Raw genomic sequence first — 19,871 nt, forward strand, 5'->3', positions numbered from 1 at the left:
ATATGGTAACAGATGGCTAATTTTGCAAAGGTGGTATAGGTAGGTATGTAAACAGGCAGTATATGATATATATTCATATGATGATTCACTTTCCATATGTTCGGCAGCACTTTATCTTGGTACGTAGTATTTAATGGGGTATGTTGATTTTATTTTTCTGGAACTTCAAGATGTCTTAAGGACTTTGCAATAGGTGGCGCTTGTGAAATATATAGAATGTGAACTTTTCTCTCAAGACAACTTGGTTAGGCATTATTTGGTGGTAGCTAGGTGTGTTGCAGTAATATGAAATTTATCTTTTAGGTGCTACTTATGACAATCGCCTCGTAAAAGCTTAATTAAGACAATATGTTGCACTCTTCATCTTGTTGTTAAAAAACCACATACTCATCAAACTTACATATAGAACACTTGTCCCCCTTATTCCCCACCCTTAATTGCATGTTTTACGATGAGCGGAATTTGTTGTTTGAAGCTTAACTAGTGTTATGTGGCAGTGCCTTCTTTTCGACTTCTTCCTTTAAAATTATTCACTGAAGCGACCTATAAAGAAATAACACTATTTGATCTTCTATTTCCACCACTTACCGTATAAGGATGGCATAGTTTATTTTTCATGGTCAGCTTGGCTCGATACAAGTTGAAAGGTTGTCCTAACAGCATTTCTTCTCATTGTCTGATATTCTTATCAGCTAAATAAATCTCTAGTTTTGTACACACTGTTTTTGTTCTATGTTGCTCTCTTTCACAAGCCATATTGAACCTAACCATTTGCTTGGCTTTAAATAGCAATCACATGCATGTGTTTTAACTTTTAATCAAATGTGTTATGAACTTTTAAAAGTCACTTCATTATACTCAGATGACATGAGTTCTTGCATATTCTAAACTTGTGTCAAATAATGTTGCTTGTTTTTGCAGAAAATGAGTACGCATTAATGACTTCTTGTACATGGTCGATTCCGAACTTCATGGTTTTTGAGATTTTGATGCAGATTGGATAAAAAAAATAGTAGTGTGCTATGCATGCGTGCTGGCTGATTTTGAATTTCCATCATAAGGATTTTTAGTGTGGATATTTTAAGACTTTGTTTTGTGAGATTGAAATACTCCAAAAAATGGAATGTTTCTCTTGGTACTGATTGGAATTGGGTTATCTGCCATTTGAAATGAAATTTCAGTTTAGATTCTTCTTCATAGCTTCATGTTTAGATTCTTTTTTGTAGTTTCACGATGGTTTTAGAGAGAAAATAAAAACATGCACACACACTTTTTGCCGCGGTCATTTGTGGCAAGAAGAATAACCAAAAGCGAGGGCCCAACAATCATTTCTTGCCACGACGGTGGCAATAAAATACATCATGCAGCGGCCCAACCCGCGACAAAAAGAAATTACTTTATTTTAAAAACAAAATCAATTCAAATATAAAACAACTTCTTGCCACGGCATGGCCGCGGCTAAATATATCAACTTTTGCAGCGGTGGCAAAATTGGTGGCCAAAAACTTCTTTCCACTAAAATACTGCCACCACCGTTGCAAAAAGTTTTATCGCGGCAAAACACATTTTGCCACGACTTTTATACATTTAGCCACTAGAGCTGGCCGCGGCGAAAAATCATATTTTTAGTAGTGACATGAATTCAAGTACAAAACTAACTAAGATTTTTGCAACAAAACCCAACAGTGAATATTTTTCCAAAACAAATTAACACCCAATTTTCCAATCTAAAACATAAATAGACCAAAATATATATGTATATACAAAACCATTTACACTACAAATAAACCCTAAACATAAATAGAAAAATATTTACCTTGAAGCCGTTGATTTTAGTAGATCAATCAATACAAGCACGCCTTCAAGCCGTTGGTTTCAATAGATCGATAAATAGAGAGAGAGAGAGAGAGAGAGAGAGAGAGAGAGAGAGAGAGAGAGAGAGAGAGAGAGAGAGAGAGAGAGAGAGAGTATGCAAACGATGAATTGAGATTGTTGTGATGAGAGAAGGAGAAAGACAAAAAAGAAACATAAAAAAATAAATGGTTAAGTGGCGGCGGGGGACGAAGGCTAAGTGGCGGTGGGGGAAGAAGGCTAAGTGGCGGTGGGGGAAGAAAGGCTAAATTGTCGTATCTTTTTTTTTTTTTTTTTTTTTTTTTTCTAAGTGTTAAAAGAGTCTAAAAATAAGTAAAATGAAAATTTTAGGGGGGAGGACTGAAAGAGTGAGAGGAGACTCGTTGAGTTCACATCAAACTAGAGATTAGTTTGAGATTTTGAGGTATGTCAATAGCCAACTCGTTTGCAATGTGTTACCCCCCTAGGTGGGTAAGTGGGTTGGATTCTCTATTGAGCTTGAGAGTTTAGAATGTGTCAAAAATATTCGTTGTGAATTATCTTTTTTTTTTTTCGATAATCTTTCGTTGTGAATTATCTCTTGTTGCATATCCCGTTTATTCATTTTACATCCTAGAACCTATATAATGGATGGAGACATCCAAAAAGCAAAGCGAAAACTCCAAACACTTGTCCACAACCGCTCCACCTTATTTGACAAAATTGTTTTGTTGGCTCTCCCATGCCTCCAGCTCTCTCCACCTCCTCCACCTCTCTACACCTCCTCCACCTCCTCTCTATAATTCCATGTTTGCTTTTTTTGCTCAGGGACTTTAAGTCCAAACAACTAAGCCCAGATCCAGCCCAGAGAGCCAGCTAGTTTTGTTTATGTGTCTTGGGACTCGATTTTAAAGATGCACTAGGTAGTACTTATTGTTTTAAACAAGTGGTTTGTGTTTTCATTGGTTCTGAAATAAACAAAGGGGACTGCAACTAATCATGATTAGCCTATCTAAGCACGAACATAGCAAGACGGCGGAGAAGTTTGTTTATCGATGTTGGTTTGTATTGGAACTCTAAGATACTGGTTGATTTCTTTCCTTGCAGACTGGGTTATGAGATAGTTGCATGATGAGATACTATCACGCGAGCTGGAGAAGGAAGATGAGAAGGCGATGGAAGTCCTATTTAAAACCACTTTCCCTGTTTCTTCATCATCCAAAAACCATATACGCTCTATCTATCACAATTGCCATGGCCAGTTCCAAAGATAAATCCACCCTTCATCAAGCCCACTCAAACAATATTGAAAATCTTTTTGCTGATTTTGCTCACAAAGTTCGCCTGCCTTATAAATCAGCCCCTACTATTGCTTATTCAGATCTCATGAAAGCAAAACTTTTGGAGCACAATAAGCTTAGCATGTTTATTCGAGTTTTAGATGGTAAAATAGTTGCTGGAAATCTGCGAGCTAGATTGGACAAATTGTGGGCACCTTTTAAAATAGTTAAGATGGAGTTCCATAAACCTAAAATCTTTTGAGTCTGGATGAAGAATCAACACCAACTTGAACTATTCCTCAAACGACAACCTTGGATTGTGTCGCAGTATATCCTACAGATTGTTCCATGGATGGATACGAAGGAAAGCAAACAACTTGATTTCAACAAGTTCTTCATATGGGTCCAACTATTACATTTTCCTGAGATTTTTCAAGATAGGGAAATAGTTGAGAACAATTTAATTGAATCAGGTAGCTTTGGACCTACTCAGCTGCTGCACTTGGAATTGTATCCAAAACATAATGATTTTGCTGAAATGACAAGAGTCAAAGTTTTGATGGATATTAAGGACCCCATTCCACCTGGTTTCAAACTACCTGAACCAATAAATGGGATAGAATGGATTCAGTTTGCTTATGAGTTTCTACCTATTTTTTGCTTCAAATGCGGCTTCATAGGACATATTTAGGCGGCATGTAACTTCAATGATGTGGACTTCTGTGTTGAACCCCAGGTTACTTCAACTGGATTGAAGTTCGAACTCTACAATGCCAAAACCCGCATCTTCCCTAAACCTATTGCTGAGCATCCTGTTCTTGAAACTCAACTTTCTTTACAAACAGAACCACCTAGAGGACATTATCTTTTTCTAATAAGGAATTCTTTTAGTGATGGTGGTATGTATGCTGCAACGAAAGGGCCAAATGAAGGTGGTTACACTCAAGGTATGCAGGGTAAAGGCAAAGAACCAATGCTAATGGAAATTAACACCCCAGAGTCAAATTTGGGAACTGGGCAGCATTTCAATGGAGAATGGATGATCAATGGTAGCCCTGTTAACATAGAAAACCAGTTTCCTGATTCAATGGTTTTCACAACCCAACTCCCTGTACTCCAGTTCAACACCACACTTCCCTATCAAGCTTACTATGATGCTTCACAAGTAGAAACTTCTACTCAAAATAATGCTCCTGTGATTGATCTTACTATACAGGTAGAAGGTGCTGATGGACAACCAAAGCAACTCAAAAGACAGGAAGTTAGTCAAGGAAAAGCGGCTGAGGTTGATGAAACCTATGTCCAAGTTCAGAATGAAGCAGTGGAAAGCTACAACAGGGAAAGGGAGCAGAGGCGCAAAACTCCTCTAAACATGATCAGGGAGGACCATGAAAACTCCATGTCTTCGAATGGAAATACCTTGTGCCTATCTAGCAGGCGTAAGAGAAGTCAGACGGTGAAGGCAGCTAGCCGCAAACAGCTCCAACCCAAGTCATGAATTTCATAAGTTGGAACTGTCGAGGGTGTGGCCAGCCTTCGACTTTGGAGGATCTTAAAAAGAAGATTGCTATTGTTGGGCCTTTTGTTATTTTGGTAATGGAAACTAAATGTAGTAATGTAAGTAAATCAACTAGTATGATCATGAGGTTAGGAAATTATAGCTGGTTTGTGGTTCCAAGTATTGGTCTAGCTGGTGGTATGTGGTTAATATGGGAAAGTTTTGTGATAGTGGACGTACTGAACTCAGATAGTTGGTTTATTCACTGTAAGATTGAATTAATGCTGAATGGGATAAATGAAAGCTTTGTTTTGTCTTGTGTGTATGGGAATCCAAATTTCTTTGATCGGCAGATACAACGGTCTGTTTTCTCTTTGTTGAAACCTCAGAATGATGTTTAATTATCTAAAAGCTATGCCTTTTATGGATATGGTTGATGGTTGTGAGTTGATCGACTTAGGCTTCATGGGTAACACCTTTACATGGACAAACAAACAAAAAGGGCATCGCAGAATCTGGGAAAGGCTTGATAGAAGTTTGGCTAATGCTGCATGGATGTTGAGGTTTGTAAATACCAAAGTTTATCATGAAATGGCTATTAGCTCGGACCATAAGTTTCTGATCATTAAAGTTGATAATGTACATGATCGTCTTTCTAGACCTTTTTGTTTCGAGGCTATGTGGCTACAAGATAGTGGCTGCTCAGAACAAGTTCGTTTGGCTTTTGATGTTGATAATGTTGGCTCTCCATCATTTACCTTGTACAACAAACTGAAACAGTGTCAGCGAAATTTACAATGGTGGAACAAGCACATTTTTGGACAGTTAGAAAATAGTTTCAAGGATATTTAGCAGAAACTTCAGGGCGTCCAAGACAGTATTATTGCTAGTGCGGACCCAACGGATGATTTGATTGCGGAAGAACAGAGGTTGATGCAAGAACACAATGTCTTGCTTGTCCAGCAGGCTACTCATTGGGGACAAAAATCATGTTCAGAGTGGTACAAGTTTGGTGATCTAAATACTAATTCTTCCACACCATGGTCAAATGTTGTCGACAGAAATCTTTTATTCACAGGATTAGAGATCCTACAAGCATTATTCTTACATAGAGGAAGCAGATTGGTGATCGATTGATGGACTATTTTGCAGATATAATGACTACTTCTGAGCCTTGCCTAAACTCCGAAGTACTAAATATTGAGACACCAGCTCTCTCTCCTGATGACTATTCTAGTCTTATGAAGCCGGTTGATAATGTGGACATTCTTTTTACTCTTAAGCAACTCCATCCTTTCAAGGCGCCAGGTCCGGATGGTTATCATGCAATTTTCTTTCAGCAGTTTTGGCACATTATTGGGTCTCCAGTCTGTGATGCAATAAAAAGATTCTTTAGTCATAGAGCTTTTTCACTTCAATTAAACCATTATTTCATTGCTCTAATTCCAAAAATACCAAACCCTTCATCTCCTGAACATTTTCACCCCATCAGCTTAACCAATGTCGTGTACAAGATAATTTCCAAAATCATTGTAAACCGACTGAGACCTATTCTTAAAAGAGTCATCAGCCCTTTTCAAACTGCTTTCCTTCCCCAGAGGAGTATACATGATAATGCACTTTTAGCAAATGAGTTCTATCATAAGATTCGAGGGCGTGACAATAGGAATTCAAAATTTTTTGCTTTAAAGATTGACATGTAGAAGGCTTATGATACAATTGAATGGTCTTTTCTTAAAATGGTGCTTACCAAGTTTGGTTTTCCTATGGATTGGGTCAACCATATCATGTTTTGTGTTGAAAAGGTGTCCTACTCTATCCTGTTAAATGGTACAGCTCATGGTTTTTTCAAGCCAACAAGGGGTCTTTGCCAAGGAGACCCTTTATCTCCGTATCTGTTCATTCCTTGCACGGAGATTTTATCATTAAATTTTCTAAAGATGCAAAGGGAAGGTTTAATTCATGGTTGCAAGTTGGGAAGGCATTTTGAACCTATTTCACATCTCATGTACGCAGATGATCTTTTTGTCTTTGGCAAATGTGGTTTCAATGAGCAATATCTTTTGAACAACTTGTTGAAAGAATATCGTCGAGTGTCGGGCCAAACAATCAACAGAGGAAAATCACAGATTATTCATCATCCCAAGCTACATCGGAGAATTGTCTTTTTTCTTCGAAGATCCTTCCAAATGACTTCCACAAGCTGTATGCCGACTTATCTGGGGATACCTAATCTCACTGGTAAAGGCCGCATTCATAAATTTGCTCCTTTATTGCAGCGGTTCCAATATAAATTGGCGGGCTGGAAGTCGAAGATTTTATCTAAAGCTGGTAGACTAACTTTAGTTAATTCAGTTTTATCTTCTTTACCGACGCATGCCATGTCTTGTGCAATCCTCCCTGCAAAGATCATTGATGATATGGAAGTTATTAGAAGGTCTTTCCTTTGGGGACACTCTCCAACCGATCAAAAATTGCATTATTTTCCTTGGAGGCTGGCTTGTATTGCAAAGTCCAATGGAGGACTTGGTGTTAAAGATCTTCAACTCCAAAATTATGCTCTCTTTGCAAAAAAAAGCATGGGATTTGTTACAGCAAAAATCGATATGGGCAACACAAATGAAGGGTAAATATTTTCCTTCAACAAGTTTCCTCGAATCAAGAATAAAATGTTCGAATTCTATCATGTGGAAACAATTATGTGCTATGCGGAGGGTGATTCGCGTAGGTGGTATTTGGAATATAGCAAATGGTGCTTCTGTTAATGCGTGGGAGGATTGTTGGGCTCTAAACTCGGATAATAACATGACGATGCCTTCAAAGCCTTAGGATTGTCCGTTGGAGTTGGTTGCTGAATTTATCGATCAGGGAAACAGAACTTGGATGTTAGAGTTACTAAATACTTATTGGCCGGCTGCTTTTGTCAATAGAATTGCTTCAATTCCTCTGTTTCACATAAATGGAACGGATAAATTAGAATGGAAGTGGACCACTTCGGGATGCTATTCGGTTAAATCGGCTTATAATGGTTGCCTTCAATTAGTGAATCATGTGAACAATAGTGAGGAGGAGCAGAGTGCTCTATTTAAGTTTATATGGAAAATAAAGTTACCGTTTAAAATCAAATTTTTCTTGTGGCAATGCTTGCAGGGTGTCATCCCGACTGTGGATCATTTGGCATCCCACCATTTTCAAGTGTTTGATCAGTGTACGTTATGTGAGATTGCTCCAGAGACGCCATTACATGTTATCTTTGAGTGCAACTTTGCAAAAGCCGTTTGGTGTGGTATTAATTGTACAGAGATGGTGACAGATGTGAGTTTCTCTACTGAGCAGGTTTTTCCTTTAAGAATGGTTAAGATGCTTGATAAAATCAGGACTAAACAGGATGGAGCTACGCAAGTTTGCTTGCTGGGTATGGGCTTATGGCATATTTGGCTGTCTAGAAACGATTCGAGATTCAATCATAGCACATCAAATCCTATTCTTTATGTCAAGAAGATTCATGGTATGATGCAAATACTGCATAATATTTTGACAGAGGGACTGCAGAAACAGACTATTACTTTGTATGTTAAATGGCATCCCCCAAGTGATGATTGGGAAAAATTAAACGCAGACGGAGCAGCTATTGGAAATCTAGGATTTGGAGGTGCTGGGTGTGTTCTTCGCAAGGCTAACGGACACTTCATCATGGGGGCAGCAATACCAATTCTACATACTACAAACAACCTTGCAGAGTTCCTTGCTATGCTCTATGGGATTAAATTGTTGGGCAGACTTCGAATCAGAAAAGTCATCTTAGAGACGGATTCGCAACTGTTATTCAAATCTCTTACTGATGGGGAGCTGGAACTACATTGGCTTTTAAGAAAAATCAATACTGAGATTATTTCCTTGCTAACCACCTTTGAAGAGTATAAGATTGATTGGTGTTATAGAGAAGGGAACTCATGCACTACTAAAAAAATGACTTGTGATGACGGCTTTTAGCCGTCATGAAACAGGTTTAATGACATTTTTTCATTAAAAAAACTACCGTCATTATAGAGCCCGTCATAAAAGTTAACCAAAAGCGTCATAATTTTGATGACGGTTCTAGAGAAGCTGACATCAAAGCTCGAATTTAATATGACAAAAACTCATTTATAAACGTCATAACTGGATCCTTTTGCATGACATATTTTACTTAACCGTCATAATTTATTAGAAAAAGTGTCAAAAAATAAACTTTCATTTATGACTGTTTTTATTTAAGTGTCATCCTGAGAAACAAAAGCGCCAAGAAATTAATACTAAAACTGTCAAGAATTGGTATGCCACACCTACGTTCTTTAGAAAGTCATAACTCATTTTTTTTTTTTTTTTTTTTTTCCTGTAAATCTAAAAATTCCTATAAACCAATACATTCCGACACCACCAATATATTCAGACACTTGACAGTTGGAGTCCATTACGAAAACAAGAATCATACTTTTATTACTAACATAAATCATTCCAAGAACTTGTTCATATTACATGATTTATTCACGGAGAAAAAAATTAAATAACTTAAGCACTTGATTCAAAATCAAGTCTCATAATCCAACAACAATGCAATTTACATAACCCATCCAACCAATTGCTAATCAACCGATCCATCTCAAACAAACTGAATTGAGCTACCGTGTTATCTCACTTATAACCTAAAAACAATATGAAGAAGAATGTGTTAGTTTGTTTAATAAGTAAACTAAAAATATAATCATATAACAACTTCTACACAGTATTAAAAAAATACACAAACAATGTGTTAACACACTAAGTCAATAACTACTAAACGAAAGAGATACAATCAACTATGACAGAGAATCATATTGGTTAAGCCCCAAATAACGTACACCACTGTAGGATATATCTGATATGTACTAACTAGCCGAAACACTAAAATGTATAGGCGCTACCACCCGAAAAGGGGAACTCAATCGCTAAAGCAAAGAATATAGGCAAAACCCGGAGGATACTTAAACATGAACCTCATTCTCCTATCTTAGGCCTTTAGGTGGCATAAAAGCCTTGGAACGGCTGCCGTGCCTGATTCGACTCACCATTATTAGATTAGGCCTTCTTTGTCTGCGCATTACCCTACTTCCTTAATCCAAATAGCCATAGGAGAAGCTGAGCTAGCTCCTTAATCCAAATAGCCATAGGAGAAGCTGAGCTAGCTAACCTAAGTCCGTAGCTAAAGTTCTTAAACAAGAGTTCCATTCCCCTTACTCCTATTGCAGGCAAATCCCGTTACTAGTAGTTCTGGTTAGCCCACTTGCCCAAGCACACTCTCAACTTGTAGATGCTCCCCCACGAGAATAGAAAAACCAACAAACCACGAACACCAGCACGCATGAAAACAGCCCTTTTGAAAGCATACCCAAGGAGCGGGCATCCATCCAATCTTCACTTATAGACATCAAATGGCCTTATTGAAGGAGGCCAACTTCCTTTTCTGCTTCTAATTTTGCAAGGGCATCCTTTAGGGTCTGAACTTCAGTCTCAGCATTTACTGCTCTTACCGACTCTGCAGCTACCTTTGCCTTGAGATTCTGGCTCTCGGAGTCCATTCCGTCATCATCATGAAAATGGAGGCCTTTTCTAACCCCTTCCTTCTCCCGATCCAAACAACTCATTGAGTCGCTTCAATCCCTTTTGCTTATAAAGTGATCAGATTCATCGAGTATGCCCCATTTCTACTAACAGAGGTAACTGGGACGATGATGACCCAAAGCATTCAGTAAATCATTAGGGTCAAGGGAAAGATATGTCAAATTCGCGGAGGAGGATGGTGAATCATCGATACAAAGGGAACTTGGTTGGGAAACACTTTACGCCAAAGCATCGAAGTGCTCCCTGCATCTTGCATTTAAATCATCGTGGTGTAAATCATCGTGGTCAAGGGTAAGGATGAATGTAAGGATTAGAAGAATGGTAATGTAAGGACGAAGATTCTTCATAGCCGTCATTCTTTGCATCTACACTGTTAAATTCAACATACCAGCGGGGAAATTCATATTTACCTTGTCGGGAACTCAACATGCAGGAGAACTTTTCCATATTTTCCCTTGTCGGGTTTAAGCAGATCCAACATTTCCCACAAAGATGATGCGGCGATACCATTAGCTCATCATCGGTGAGGAAGGTAGAGCTAATATGTGGTAAATTTATCCAGAGAGTGTTGGTTGGCATTCTGATTTCATCCCTCGAGATAATTGCATGACGGTTTCTTGATATGTTGTATTTTGAAAATAAAGATAAAACATATGAAGATAAGGCGAGACATCCTCATTCTACAATTTTAATTAGGATCGAGCTCGGTTGGAACACGAGGTGATCCTGTAAGACTAGTAGGCATGTTAATCGAAGTTATTGCTTCTTATCTCGCATTCAACAGAGTAATGCGATTAAATCTTGCACCATCCATATGACACCTTGAAACATCGATGTACCATCACTAGAACTCAAGCTTCTAGTTAATGATATATAATTCCCATTTTCCTTGCTTGCTGGCTCGGATGCCCCATAACAATGGCAGCTTCTTCGCCGCCTCAAACTCCATCAAGAACGATTTTCACCGGTAAGATCGTAAAACCATCGTGTCCCGAAACCGACCTTCGTCACTTCATGCAAGATCTCATCTTTTATCCATTGGCTTGAGACATTTCCAACATAGACATGGCAACCTGGAACCAACCGCCACACCATTAATAGATCCTCTACTCCCCAACCCTACATCTAAAAACTTAACTTGCGGATGGGCCCCAAGGAGAAGATCCCGGCATATATTCACGAGCTTTAACAGCATCCATAATGTTCATGTACTCAACCAAAGCAAATCCTTTGATAGGAAAGAACATGAATTGTTCTATTGGACCAAATTTCTCAACTTGAAACCTAACTCCAGTTTTAGACACATCAGAACCTAGAGAACCCAACCAAAGTTTTTTTGAGGCTGAAAAGACATCCATGGCTTCAGAATTGCCGTCAAAATACCACACAGTCGGATTAGAAGAATGGTAATGTAAGGATGAATGTTGGTCAGGTGAAGCCAAAAAATTAGATACACTTCCACTAGCATGAATGTAAGGATGAATGTAAGGATTAGAAGAATGGTAATGTAAGGATGAATGCATCTTGAGTCAGTATTGAAGGAGTGCAGGCTGGCTCTGCCTATATTGAAGGAGCAGGTATCCATCCAATCTTCACTTATAGACATCAAATGGCATTATTTCCGTTCGTTAACTACTTCTAACGAGCAAGTTAGTAGCCTACCTCGGCTGGATGTTGGGACAAACAGCAATAACCGTGCTTATCCTTCTAATAAAGAAACTAAGCCTAATAACCTAAGCCAAACATAAAAGATATATAAATGGTGCACATACCTATGTCGAGATAAATTTATCGATGTACTCGATAAACTCCAGACGAATTTCAATAAGGTCCGCACTTGCATATGTCCTAGTGTTAACCAACTCCATTAACTACATAAGTCAACAAAGAAATTACAATCATCTCTGTTCTTTTTATATACTTGCAATTAGTATGAGAAATAACAACTATTAACCTTTGTTTTAAGTGATTGATTAGGGTTCTTCATAAAGTGTCTCATGAACCGCATGACGTAATATCCACATTCAAAATCTCCTGGTTGTTTAGGGCACTACACACCAACATCAAAAAATTGTTGATCAACATTCAATCGATAATGGACTATAATTTACATTGTATATTCAAGTAATGCTTATTTACCTAGACACGCTGCCATTTTGGTTCCACTCTCTTTCCTTCACCCAATGCTAGTGTTTTGATCCCACTAAAGAAGAATTTCAATATGTTAAAAGATGTAGGCATATGTACATTATCATACAAAAATTAAAAGTAAAAGTAAAATCAACTCACGTGTTCACCATCACTTTTAGGTTTATATTCGGTTCACGCCCAATTGAATCAAGATAATATACTTCTTTTGCACTTACGTCCAATCAATCATTACCAAGACCCAATGATTCCTAAAATCATATATAGAACAATAGCATCACAAAATAATATAAAACAAAATTAATGAGATCCAACAGATCTTAATTAACATAGCCAACATGTTTACCCCGGGTTGTAAGGAAGGAAAATAACTTGGTCTCTTTGTCTTGCTGTAATCTATTCAAGACAAAACGGCTCATCTCTTTCTTATCAAGATAACGGCTGAAATCAGTGGATAGCAAAATCCAAACCTTTGTTGGGAACTTTCATATTTCTCAAACAAATATCTAAAAGGAAAGTAAACATTAGTACATCTACACATCAAGAGGAGTAATCAAACAACCCATCAATCAAAAATATTTGACACACCTGATATAAGCAATAATGCAATTGGCATTCAACAAATTCTTAGGTTGACAAACATCCATGATCTCATCTTTGGCGATAAAAAATTGCAACTCACGCTCAAAAACCCTAGTGTCCATTTGACTTATGTGATTTCCTTTCATTACACTTCCCACCAAAACCCCAAACTCTTTCAGCATACATTCATCGAACTCATCACATTCAACTTCATCAGTCTAACAAAAAAAAACAACTCATAATAAGAATAAATAGTTATAGGAAAAAAAAAGAATAAATAGTTATAGATATATGTAAAAAGTGTTAAATGTTTTACCATATTTTCAAGCAGCACAAAGTCATGAGGCCAAGCCACATGGTACCCAACCGCACCTCAGCGATTGGTAATGTCATCATCAAAAATTGGTCTTGGCAAAATGGCAGTTGCAAAAATTGCACGCATAATTTGAACACGCATTATAACATTCCCCAATCTAACATCATTTATCATTTCATCCGCTCCTAACCCCTCAATTAGACTAGCATCAAATCAGAACAACATTGCCTTTTGACTCCAAAATTAACTTACACATTGGAAACTACGACAAACATAGCGATAATAGTAAGTTTGGAGACAATAGAGTACTATAGTCACTAATTATGGACATTACACGAGTTTACCGCCATTATTTCCTGATTTAGACTTAGAGATTGGCATGTCCTTTTTGGTTTCAAGAACCTTGTTATTGTCCTTCGGCGAATAGCCTAACAAGCATAATAATAATGTTTTTAATAAATATGGTGAGTGTATAACCTTTAGTAAACATGTTAACATCAAGTACCTGCTCATTTCCGACTTAGGTTTTGATATTGCATTATCGCAAAGTAGCACAAATTCACGAGGCCAAGCCACAATGTAACCAACCGCCTCCTCCGACAAAGTGGTAACATCATCATCAAGAATTGGTCTTGGCAAAATGGCAGTTGTTGAAATTGCACGATAATATGAACACGCACATATCCTTCCCCAATGTAACGTTATGGATCTTCTCGCCTAGTCCTAACCCTCAATGAGACTAGCATCAGCAACAACATTGTCTTTTGACTCCAAAGCCAGCACTTTTAATACCAATGACAAATATAACAATAATGATAAGTTCAAATATCCTAGAATACCATGATAACTCACTATAGAAATTACACAACATTTACCGTCACATTTCCTGATTTAGGTTTTGGGATTGCCACATCACATTTTGAGCCCATAGCCCAATAAACACACAATGAAAATCATACACTAATATTAATAGTACAACTATTTATTGTAGTTTACACTAAAATAACAAGTACCTGCTCATTTCCTAGAGTAGGTTTCACAACCGCCACTTTGCATTTGGTTTTAGCAACACTCTTGTTTTTCAAGCCCATAGCCTAACAAAAAAATAAAAGTAAAATTGAACAATTATATACATAAAATAACATTTACGGTTTAAACATTAAGTAACATATACCGCTCCTTTCTATATTTAGGTTTTGAGATTGCCTCGCCGCTTTTTGATTTAGCATCGCTCTTTTGTCTACGATTGGATAGTTTGAGTTATTAAATATAATTACCTATTTGCATTATATAATCACAAGCATAAAAATTTACCTGTTTGCACTTCTTTCTCACATTTGCTTCAAGTTCAATGTTAAGACATTCATAATTTGTCTTGTTGTTAGCACCATTAGATAGTTGGTCACCCAATGGGCTTGACATTCGCTTTCTTCCCTCATTTTTAGAACTGTTGGAAGCAACTTTCTCTAGTTCTGGCACGTTGGTGATAATTCCTTGTATAATACCTAATGCCTCTAACTGTCTCACTCTTTCCTTTAACGCCTTGTTCTCATCTTCTTTCTTACGGATCCTGGATTCCATCTCGCTTCTATGTGCCTTGACCCCTTCTTGGGATATTGAAGTAAGTTGTTGGAGTGACATACTTACCTCCTGCTCTTACCCTTCCACAATGTTCGAGTCCCTAGTGCCTTCAAGTAAGAACATCGCCGCTTCCTTGGGTTACTAATTTCCCATTAGCCTCTTCTTTTTTTAGTTGGTCCCCAGACGTCGGTTGAACTTTTACTTAATTAAAGTGACAATCGAACATAAAAGAAACTTAAGGGGTCTTATACTCTATCTATCCAATATATATCATAATTAGATAAGCCATTAATAAGTATTACTGTTGCAACACTAAAAAAGGTATTTATGAGCTTATTTTACTGGATTGGCTATCAAACAACATTGCAAACAAGGCTTGAGGCAAGTGGTAGAACTTGTTAACATGAGAAGTAGTTTGACTTGGTATTTGAAAACTTTAGAATTTGCACATTTTTTCTGATGACTTTTTTTGGAGAGAATATATTGTAATAGGCTGGGGATTACTTGATTGGATATACTTGCGAGGTTTCTTGTTTGTTGTTTTGAACATGCCTGCACTGCTTAAGTAAATGATATCGACTCTAAAGTTGTCAGTACAAAATCTGTTATCCCTGTTGTAGGTTCGCTCCTGTTTGCACTTATACATCTACCGAACTGATGGTATACTGAAATAATATTTTGGGAAATTTCGACTCTAAAGTTGTCAGTACAAAATGTCTAGATGTCTAGAAGCAGCAAATCACAGATAGTGGTTAATGTGAAACATCACATCAATCTAACATGTTCCCTAAATCAACCATTTGCAAACGATTCTATGATGAAACGGATATTTGCGATGGAACCTGACATATACAATTTGTCTATAAGAGTTTTTACCGTTATAGGAGTTAATGAAAATTAGTGGTATATAAACAACGTAACGAGTGATACCAACTGTAAATCGAAGAATTGAAGCAACATGACTTGAAACACTCATTAGTATTATCATATTAAGGTCGAAGGCACAATTGCAATAAACAAATAAGTAATCTAAAAAAGAGGCGCAGAATCACGATACCTTTTGGCGATTTAAAATGAATTTTTGGGGTGAAAGTCTTGAATAAAAAAACAACAGTCATGAATGAATGGAACTGTAATGTAAACAGGAAAAAAAAATCGAAAAGAGATCCTTCAAAACCCGCAGCGATTAAAGAATAAAAATACAAAAACAGTTTTCGGAAACTGCACTGTTAAAATAGGGATGTTAGAAGTCTTCAATTCCAATGAGGATACACCCTTTTACTTTAGCCTTTTGAAAATAACATTGTACCAAAGTTGAAGGCAATATTCAAGCAGTATTTATCAAGTTTTGGTGGGAAGAAGGTATAAAGTGAAACTTCGAAATAGAGAACATAAGGAATCTTGATTTTAAGTTAATTTGGGAATTGGAGAGGGGGTAATGTCTAGGAACGGAGAAGTCGAACGGTTTTCTCTTTCTTAAAATGGTGTCTCTGTTTGTCAAGAGGTTGTATTTATTTATAGTGTGGGAATATTCTAAATTACTGATATACCCTTTTCTGCGAAGAGCAAAAAGAATGTGGTCATCCAACTTTCGGTACTCTTTTGATTAAAAAGCGTGGTCTAAAAACCGAAATACGGGAACTAATCGAAAAAGCAAGTATTGGCATTATATACAAGATAATTAAGACCATGAATCCCTAATTCATTTCTTGTTGGTGTAAGCAACCAAGTAGCTTAAACACTGGTTCTGATCTAAAGTTTTCATATTTTGTACAAAACCATCTAGTATGATTGACTGTACTTCAATGTACTTATGTATGTTATTTATGTTTCTTGAAATTCCAGACTTATTCGAAAGTGGAAGCTTCGCCTTGGTATGAACATGCCTAAGTAAATGATAAGGTTAGGAAATCTAACTATGCTCATCAGTTAGTGAGATTAGAGATTGAGGAAATAAGTAGCAAGTTAATGACAGTTGAACGAAAGACGGAACAAGAATCAGCAGCATGGTTTCAAAATAGAATTTCCCGCCATTACTGCTGGATGGTGATGAATGGTGGTCATCAACCCTTGAAGAAACTACAAGAATGGAATCGAAGTTAGGATTAAATGATCGATGTGTGTTCTGTGGGAGAACACAAGTACTTCAGAAAAAACAAACAAAGGATCAGCAGGCAGGAAAAACACACCGAAGGAAAAACACACGAAGGATCAGCAGGCACATGGTCAAGTGGGGCTGGTGGAGGGCTTCGTCTGGAAAAACTTTATTTCCTAAAGGGGCTAGCAGAAAACTCTTTGTTTGCTATAGCAGCACACAACCTACTACATGTTTGCTATATCTAATAATATTACTACACATTACACATAAGTACATATACTCAAATATCTATAAAAGGATATAAACAACTTACAATTTTTTCTGCCACTTCCCTCGTATCATCATCATAATATCCACCATTCTTGTCTTGACGAGCTAAAAGCCACAAATTAGCTCTATCATCCTCATCAAAAGATTCTCCCAACTCTTCTTTCTATTATAAAACATATAAATAGGAATTCCAATTATTTGTAGAGTATATGTTACGTTCAATATATAAATTGATATTTAAAAGATTTGTGCAAGTACTTACCAATTTATCTTCTAGGCAAAGATATCCAAGCCTCACGATTCGGTGGTTATACTTATTCATTTTCCTTCGTGGTTGATTGTAATTTGCTTCTCTCCTTTCAAAAATGGTTTACATGCATTCTTAGTATATATATTTCACAAGAAACGCATGAATAAACACAACCAATTTACTGAAAATTCTATTCTAATAAAATTTATGATATACCTGGAACTTTCCCGTTAATCTCGATTTCACAAATGCATGCGAGTCGGGTTTCCTTATCTTATATTTTTTAGGTAGATTTGTAAACGCATCTTGATCATCTTTAAAAGGGAAGATAAACTTCTTCGTAAACATATTCTTGAAGGTCCTCCAACGAACTCCAATTGATTTCAAAACTGCCTTCGTATACTTAACATCTATATTGAATCTAATATGAGTAATGAACAAACAAAAAAAAATCAAAAGATACAAGCATGATAAGAAACAAACCAAAAAAAAGGAACTATACAAGATATATTTACCAGAATGCCGACCCACAAAAGATTTAGAAGCTCCTCAGGTGCTTTTTTCCATGTTTGAAAAGCACTTAAAGGAATTAGGGCTCTCGCAAGAGCACCTTCCCAACCAGAAAGCTTGTTGCGCACCTTTTGACCTATAGGCTTACCTTTTCCATTAAATTCAACAATAATTATTATGCCATCCCACTTACGAGACAAGGCATGCATTATGGTCGCACCTCTCTCACTTAGTGCTTCAGTGTCACTTAGTTCTTCTTCGTCTTCGGAATGGACAACCTCTTCTGGATCCATCGCTGAACTATGAATAACATATGGTAGTAATTAGTACGTAAGATAAACCATATTATCCACATTCAAACCATATTATCTACATTCAAACCATATTATATAGAGTAGTAAACTGAATGCAATAGTAAATAGACGATTAAAATGAATAAATACAAAATGGACTAACCACTTTTAAAAAAAAATCTCAATCACTTGAAATTATTAAAAACACTTAATAAAAGTCTTACAACCAAAAAATTGCAATAAAGAGAGGAAAAACAAACACTAGGTTTTAGAAGAATCATTCTCGACCCATATTCCCTCCACCGGTTTTACGCGGAGAAAATTGGTTGAGATTCATCATTCACATCAAATGAATCAACACTTGGCACAACTTCAGGCTGAACCCTATCTCCAATATCCCCATCAAACACGTCATTACCAATATCGCTAACATTATAACATCTTTTAGGAGCTATTAGAGCAATCGACCATTTAGGATCAAGTTGATCGGGAACATAAAAGACTTGCTTGGCTTGAGAGGCTAAGATAAAGGGATTAGATTTATGCCCAACTCTACCAAGATCCACTAGTGTGAAACCCAGATCATCGATCTTTATGCCATTCCCGCTGTCAACCCAATCACACTTGAACACTGGAATGTGAAACTGAAAATAATCAAGAAGCCATATTTCAACGACAACACCATAGAAGAACATGTTGGAAAAGTCTGGATTTTTGTCCTTTGCACTTGCAACTTGCATTGCTCCTGCCACCAAGTTTACACCACTATTTTGATTCACTCGTGAAGCATCACGACCTTTTGTGGAAAACCGATAACCATTGATGACATAACTCTCATATTTCAATGCATGTATTCGAGGTCCCTGAGCTATCCAAGTTAACACACTTGAGATTTTGTTATTCTGGATGCTTCGCTCTCTGAAACCTATATTATGTTTAAAGTTAGTAACCAAGGCGTACACAAAATAATTACTTAACAATAGTTTATCTTACCCTTCCTTTCAGCCAATCACTAAAAGTACGGATGTGTTCTTCTTGTAACCAAGTTGGTTTCTTTGAGGAACGGGGGTGTTTTTTCTTTAGGTACTCCATGTGCTCCCTATTAAGTTTTAGAATGAATTAGTTATAAAATTTCTAAGCCAATGGAATAATCAACACGGAAACACTTAAAGAAATTTACCCAATGTAAGGTTCAACAACTCTTGTGTTTTATGAAGACATAAAGATGTGCTTTGCTCTAAGGCAATTACCATCAACTGCGGTGGCAACACCCCCACCGGAGTGATTCCTTCCAAAAGCATATCATCAGGTGTGATTTTAGAGTTGGCAGGAACTCCAATTGGGTCCAAATCAGATAAGAATTCACTACAAAACTCAATTGCTTCCTCTGCAATATAATTTTCAGCCATGCAACCTTCTGGACGATTGTGATTTCGTACATAACCCTTAAACACACTCATATACCTAAGACATTATAAGACAAAAAGATAGGATGATTCTCCATTTTTCATACATTATAAAGACAAAAAAGTGGGATAAAGTTTTTTTACCTCTCAAATGGGTACATCCATCGAA

The 19,871-nt window shown here is 37.0% G+C and overlaps 1 protein-coding gene across 1 annotated transcript; it reads left to right on the forward strand.

The window, feature by feature from the left end:
- Positions 1–5,022: 5,022 nt before the first annotated feature.
- On the forward strand, positions 5,023–5,460 carry LOC147482529 (uncharacterized). Its single transcript, XM_086579334.1, has one exon. The coding sequence runs from the start codon at positions 5,023–5,025 to the stop codon at positions 5,458–5,460; it is 438 nt and encodes a 145-aa protein (XP_086435460.1).
- Positions 5,461–19,871: the final 14,411 nt, after the last annotated feature.

The sequence above is a fragment of the Coptis chinensis genome, chromosome 8 (genome assembly GCF_015680905.1).
Source record: "Coptis chinensis isolate HL-2020 chromosome 8, ASM1568090v1, whole genome shotgun sequence".
Taxonomy (NCBI): Eukaryota; Viridiplantae; Streptophyta; class Magnoliopsida; order Ranunculales; family Ranunculaceae; genus Coptis; species Coptis chinensis.

Bases quoted from the DNA above. Each gene is read 5' to 3' on its own strand.
- LOC147482529 (XM_086579334.1), top strand. From the start codon at position 5,023: ATGCCTTTTATGGATATGGTTGATGGTTGTGAGTTGATCGACTTAGGC.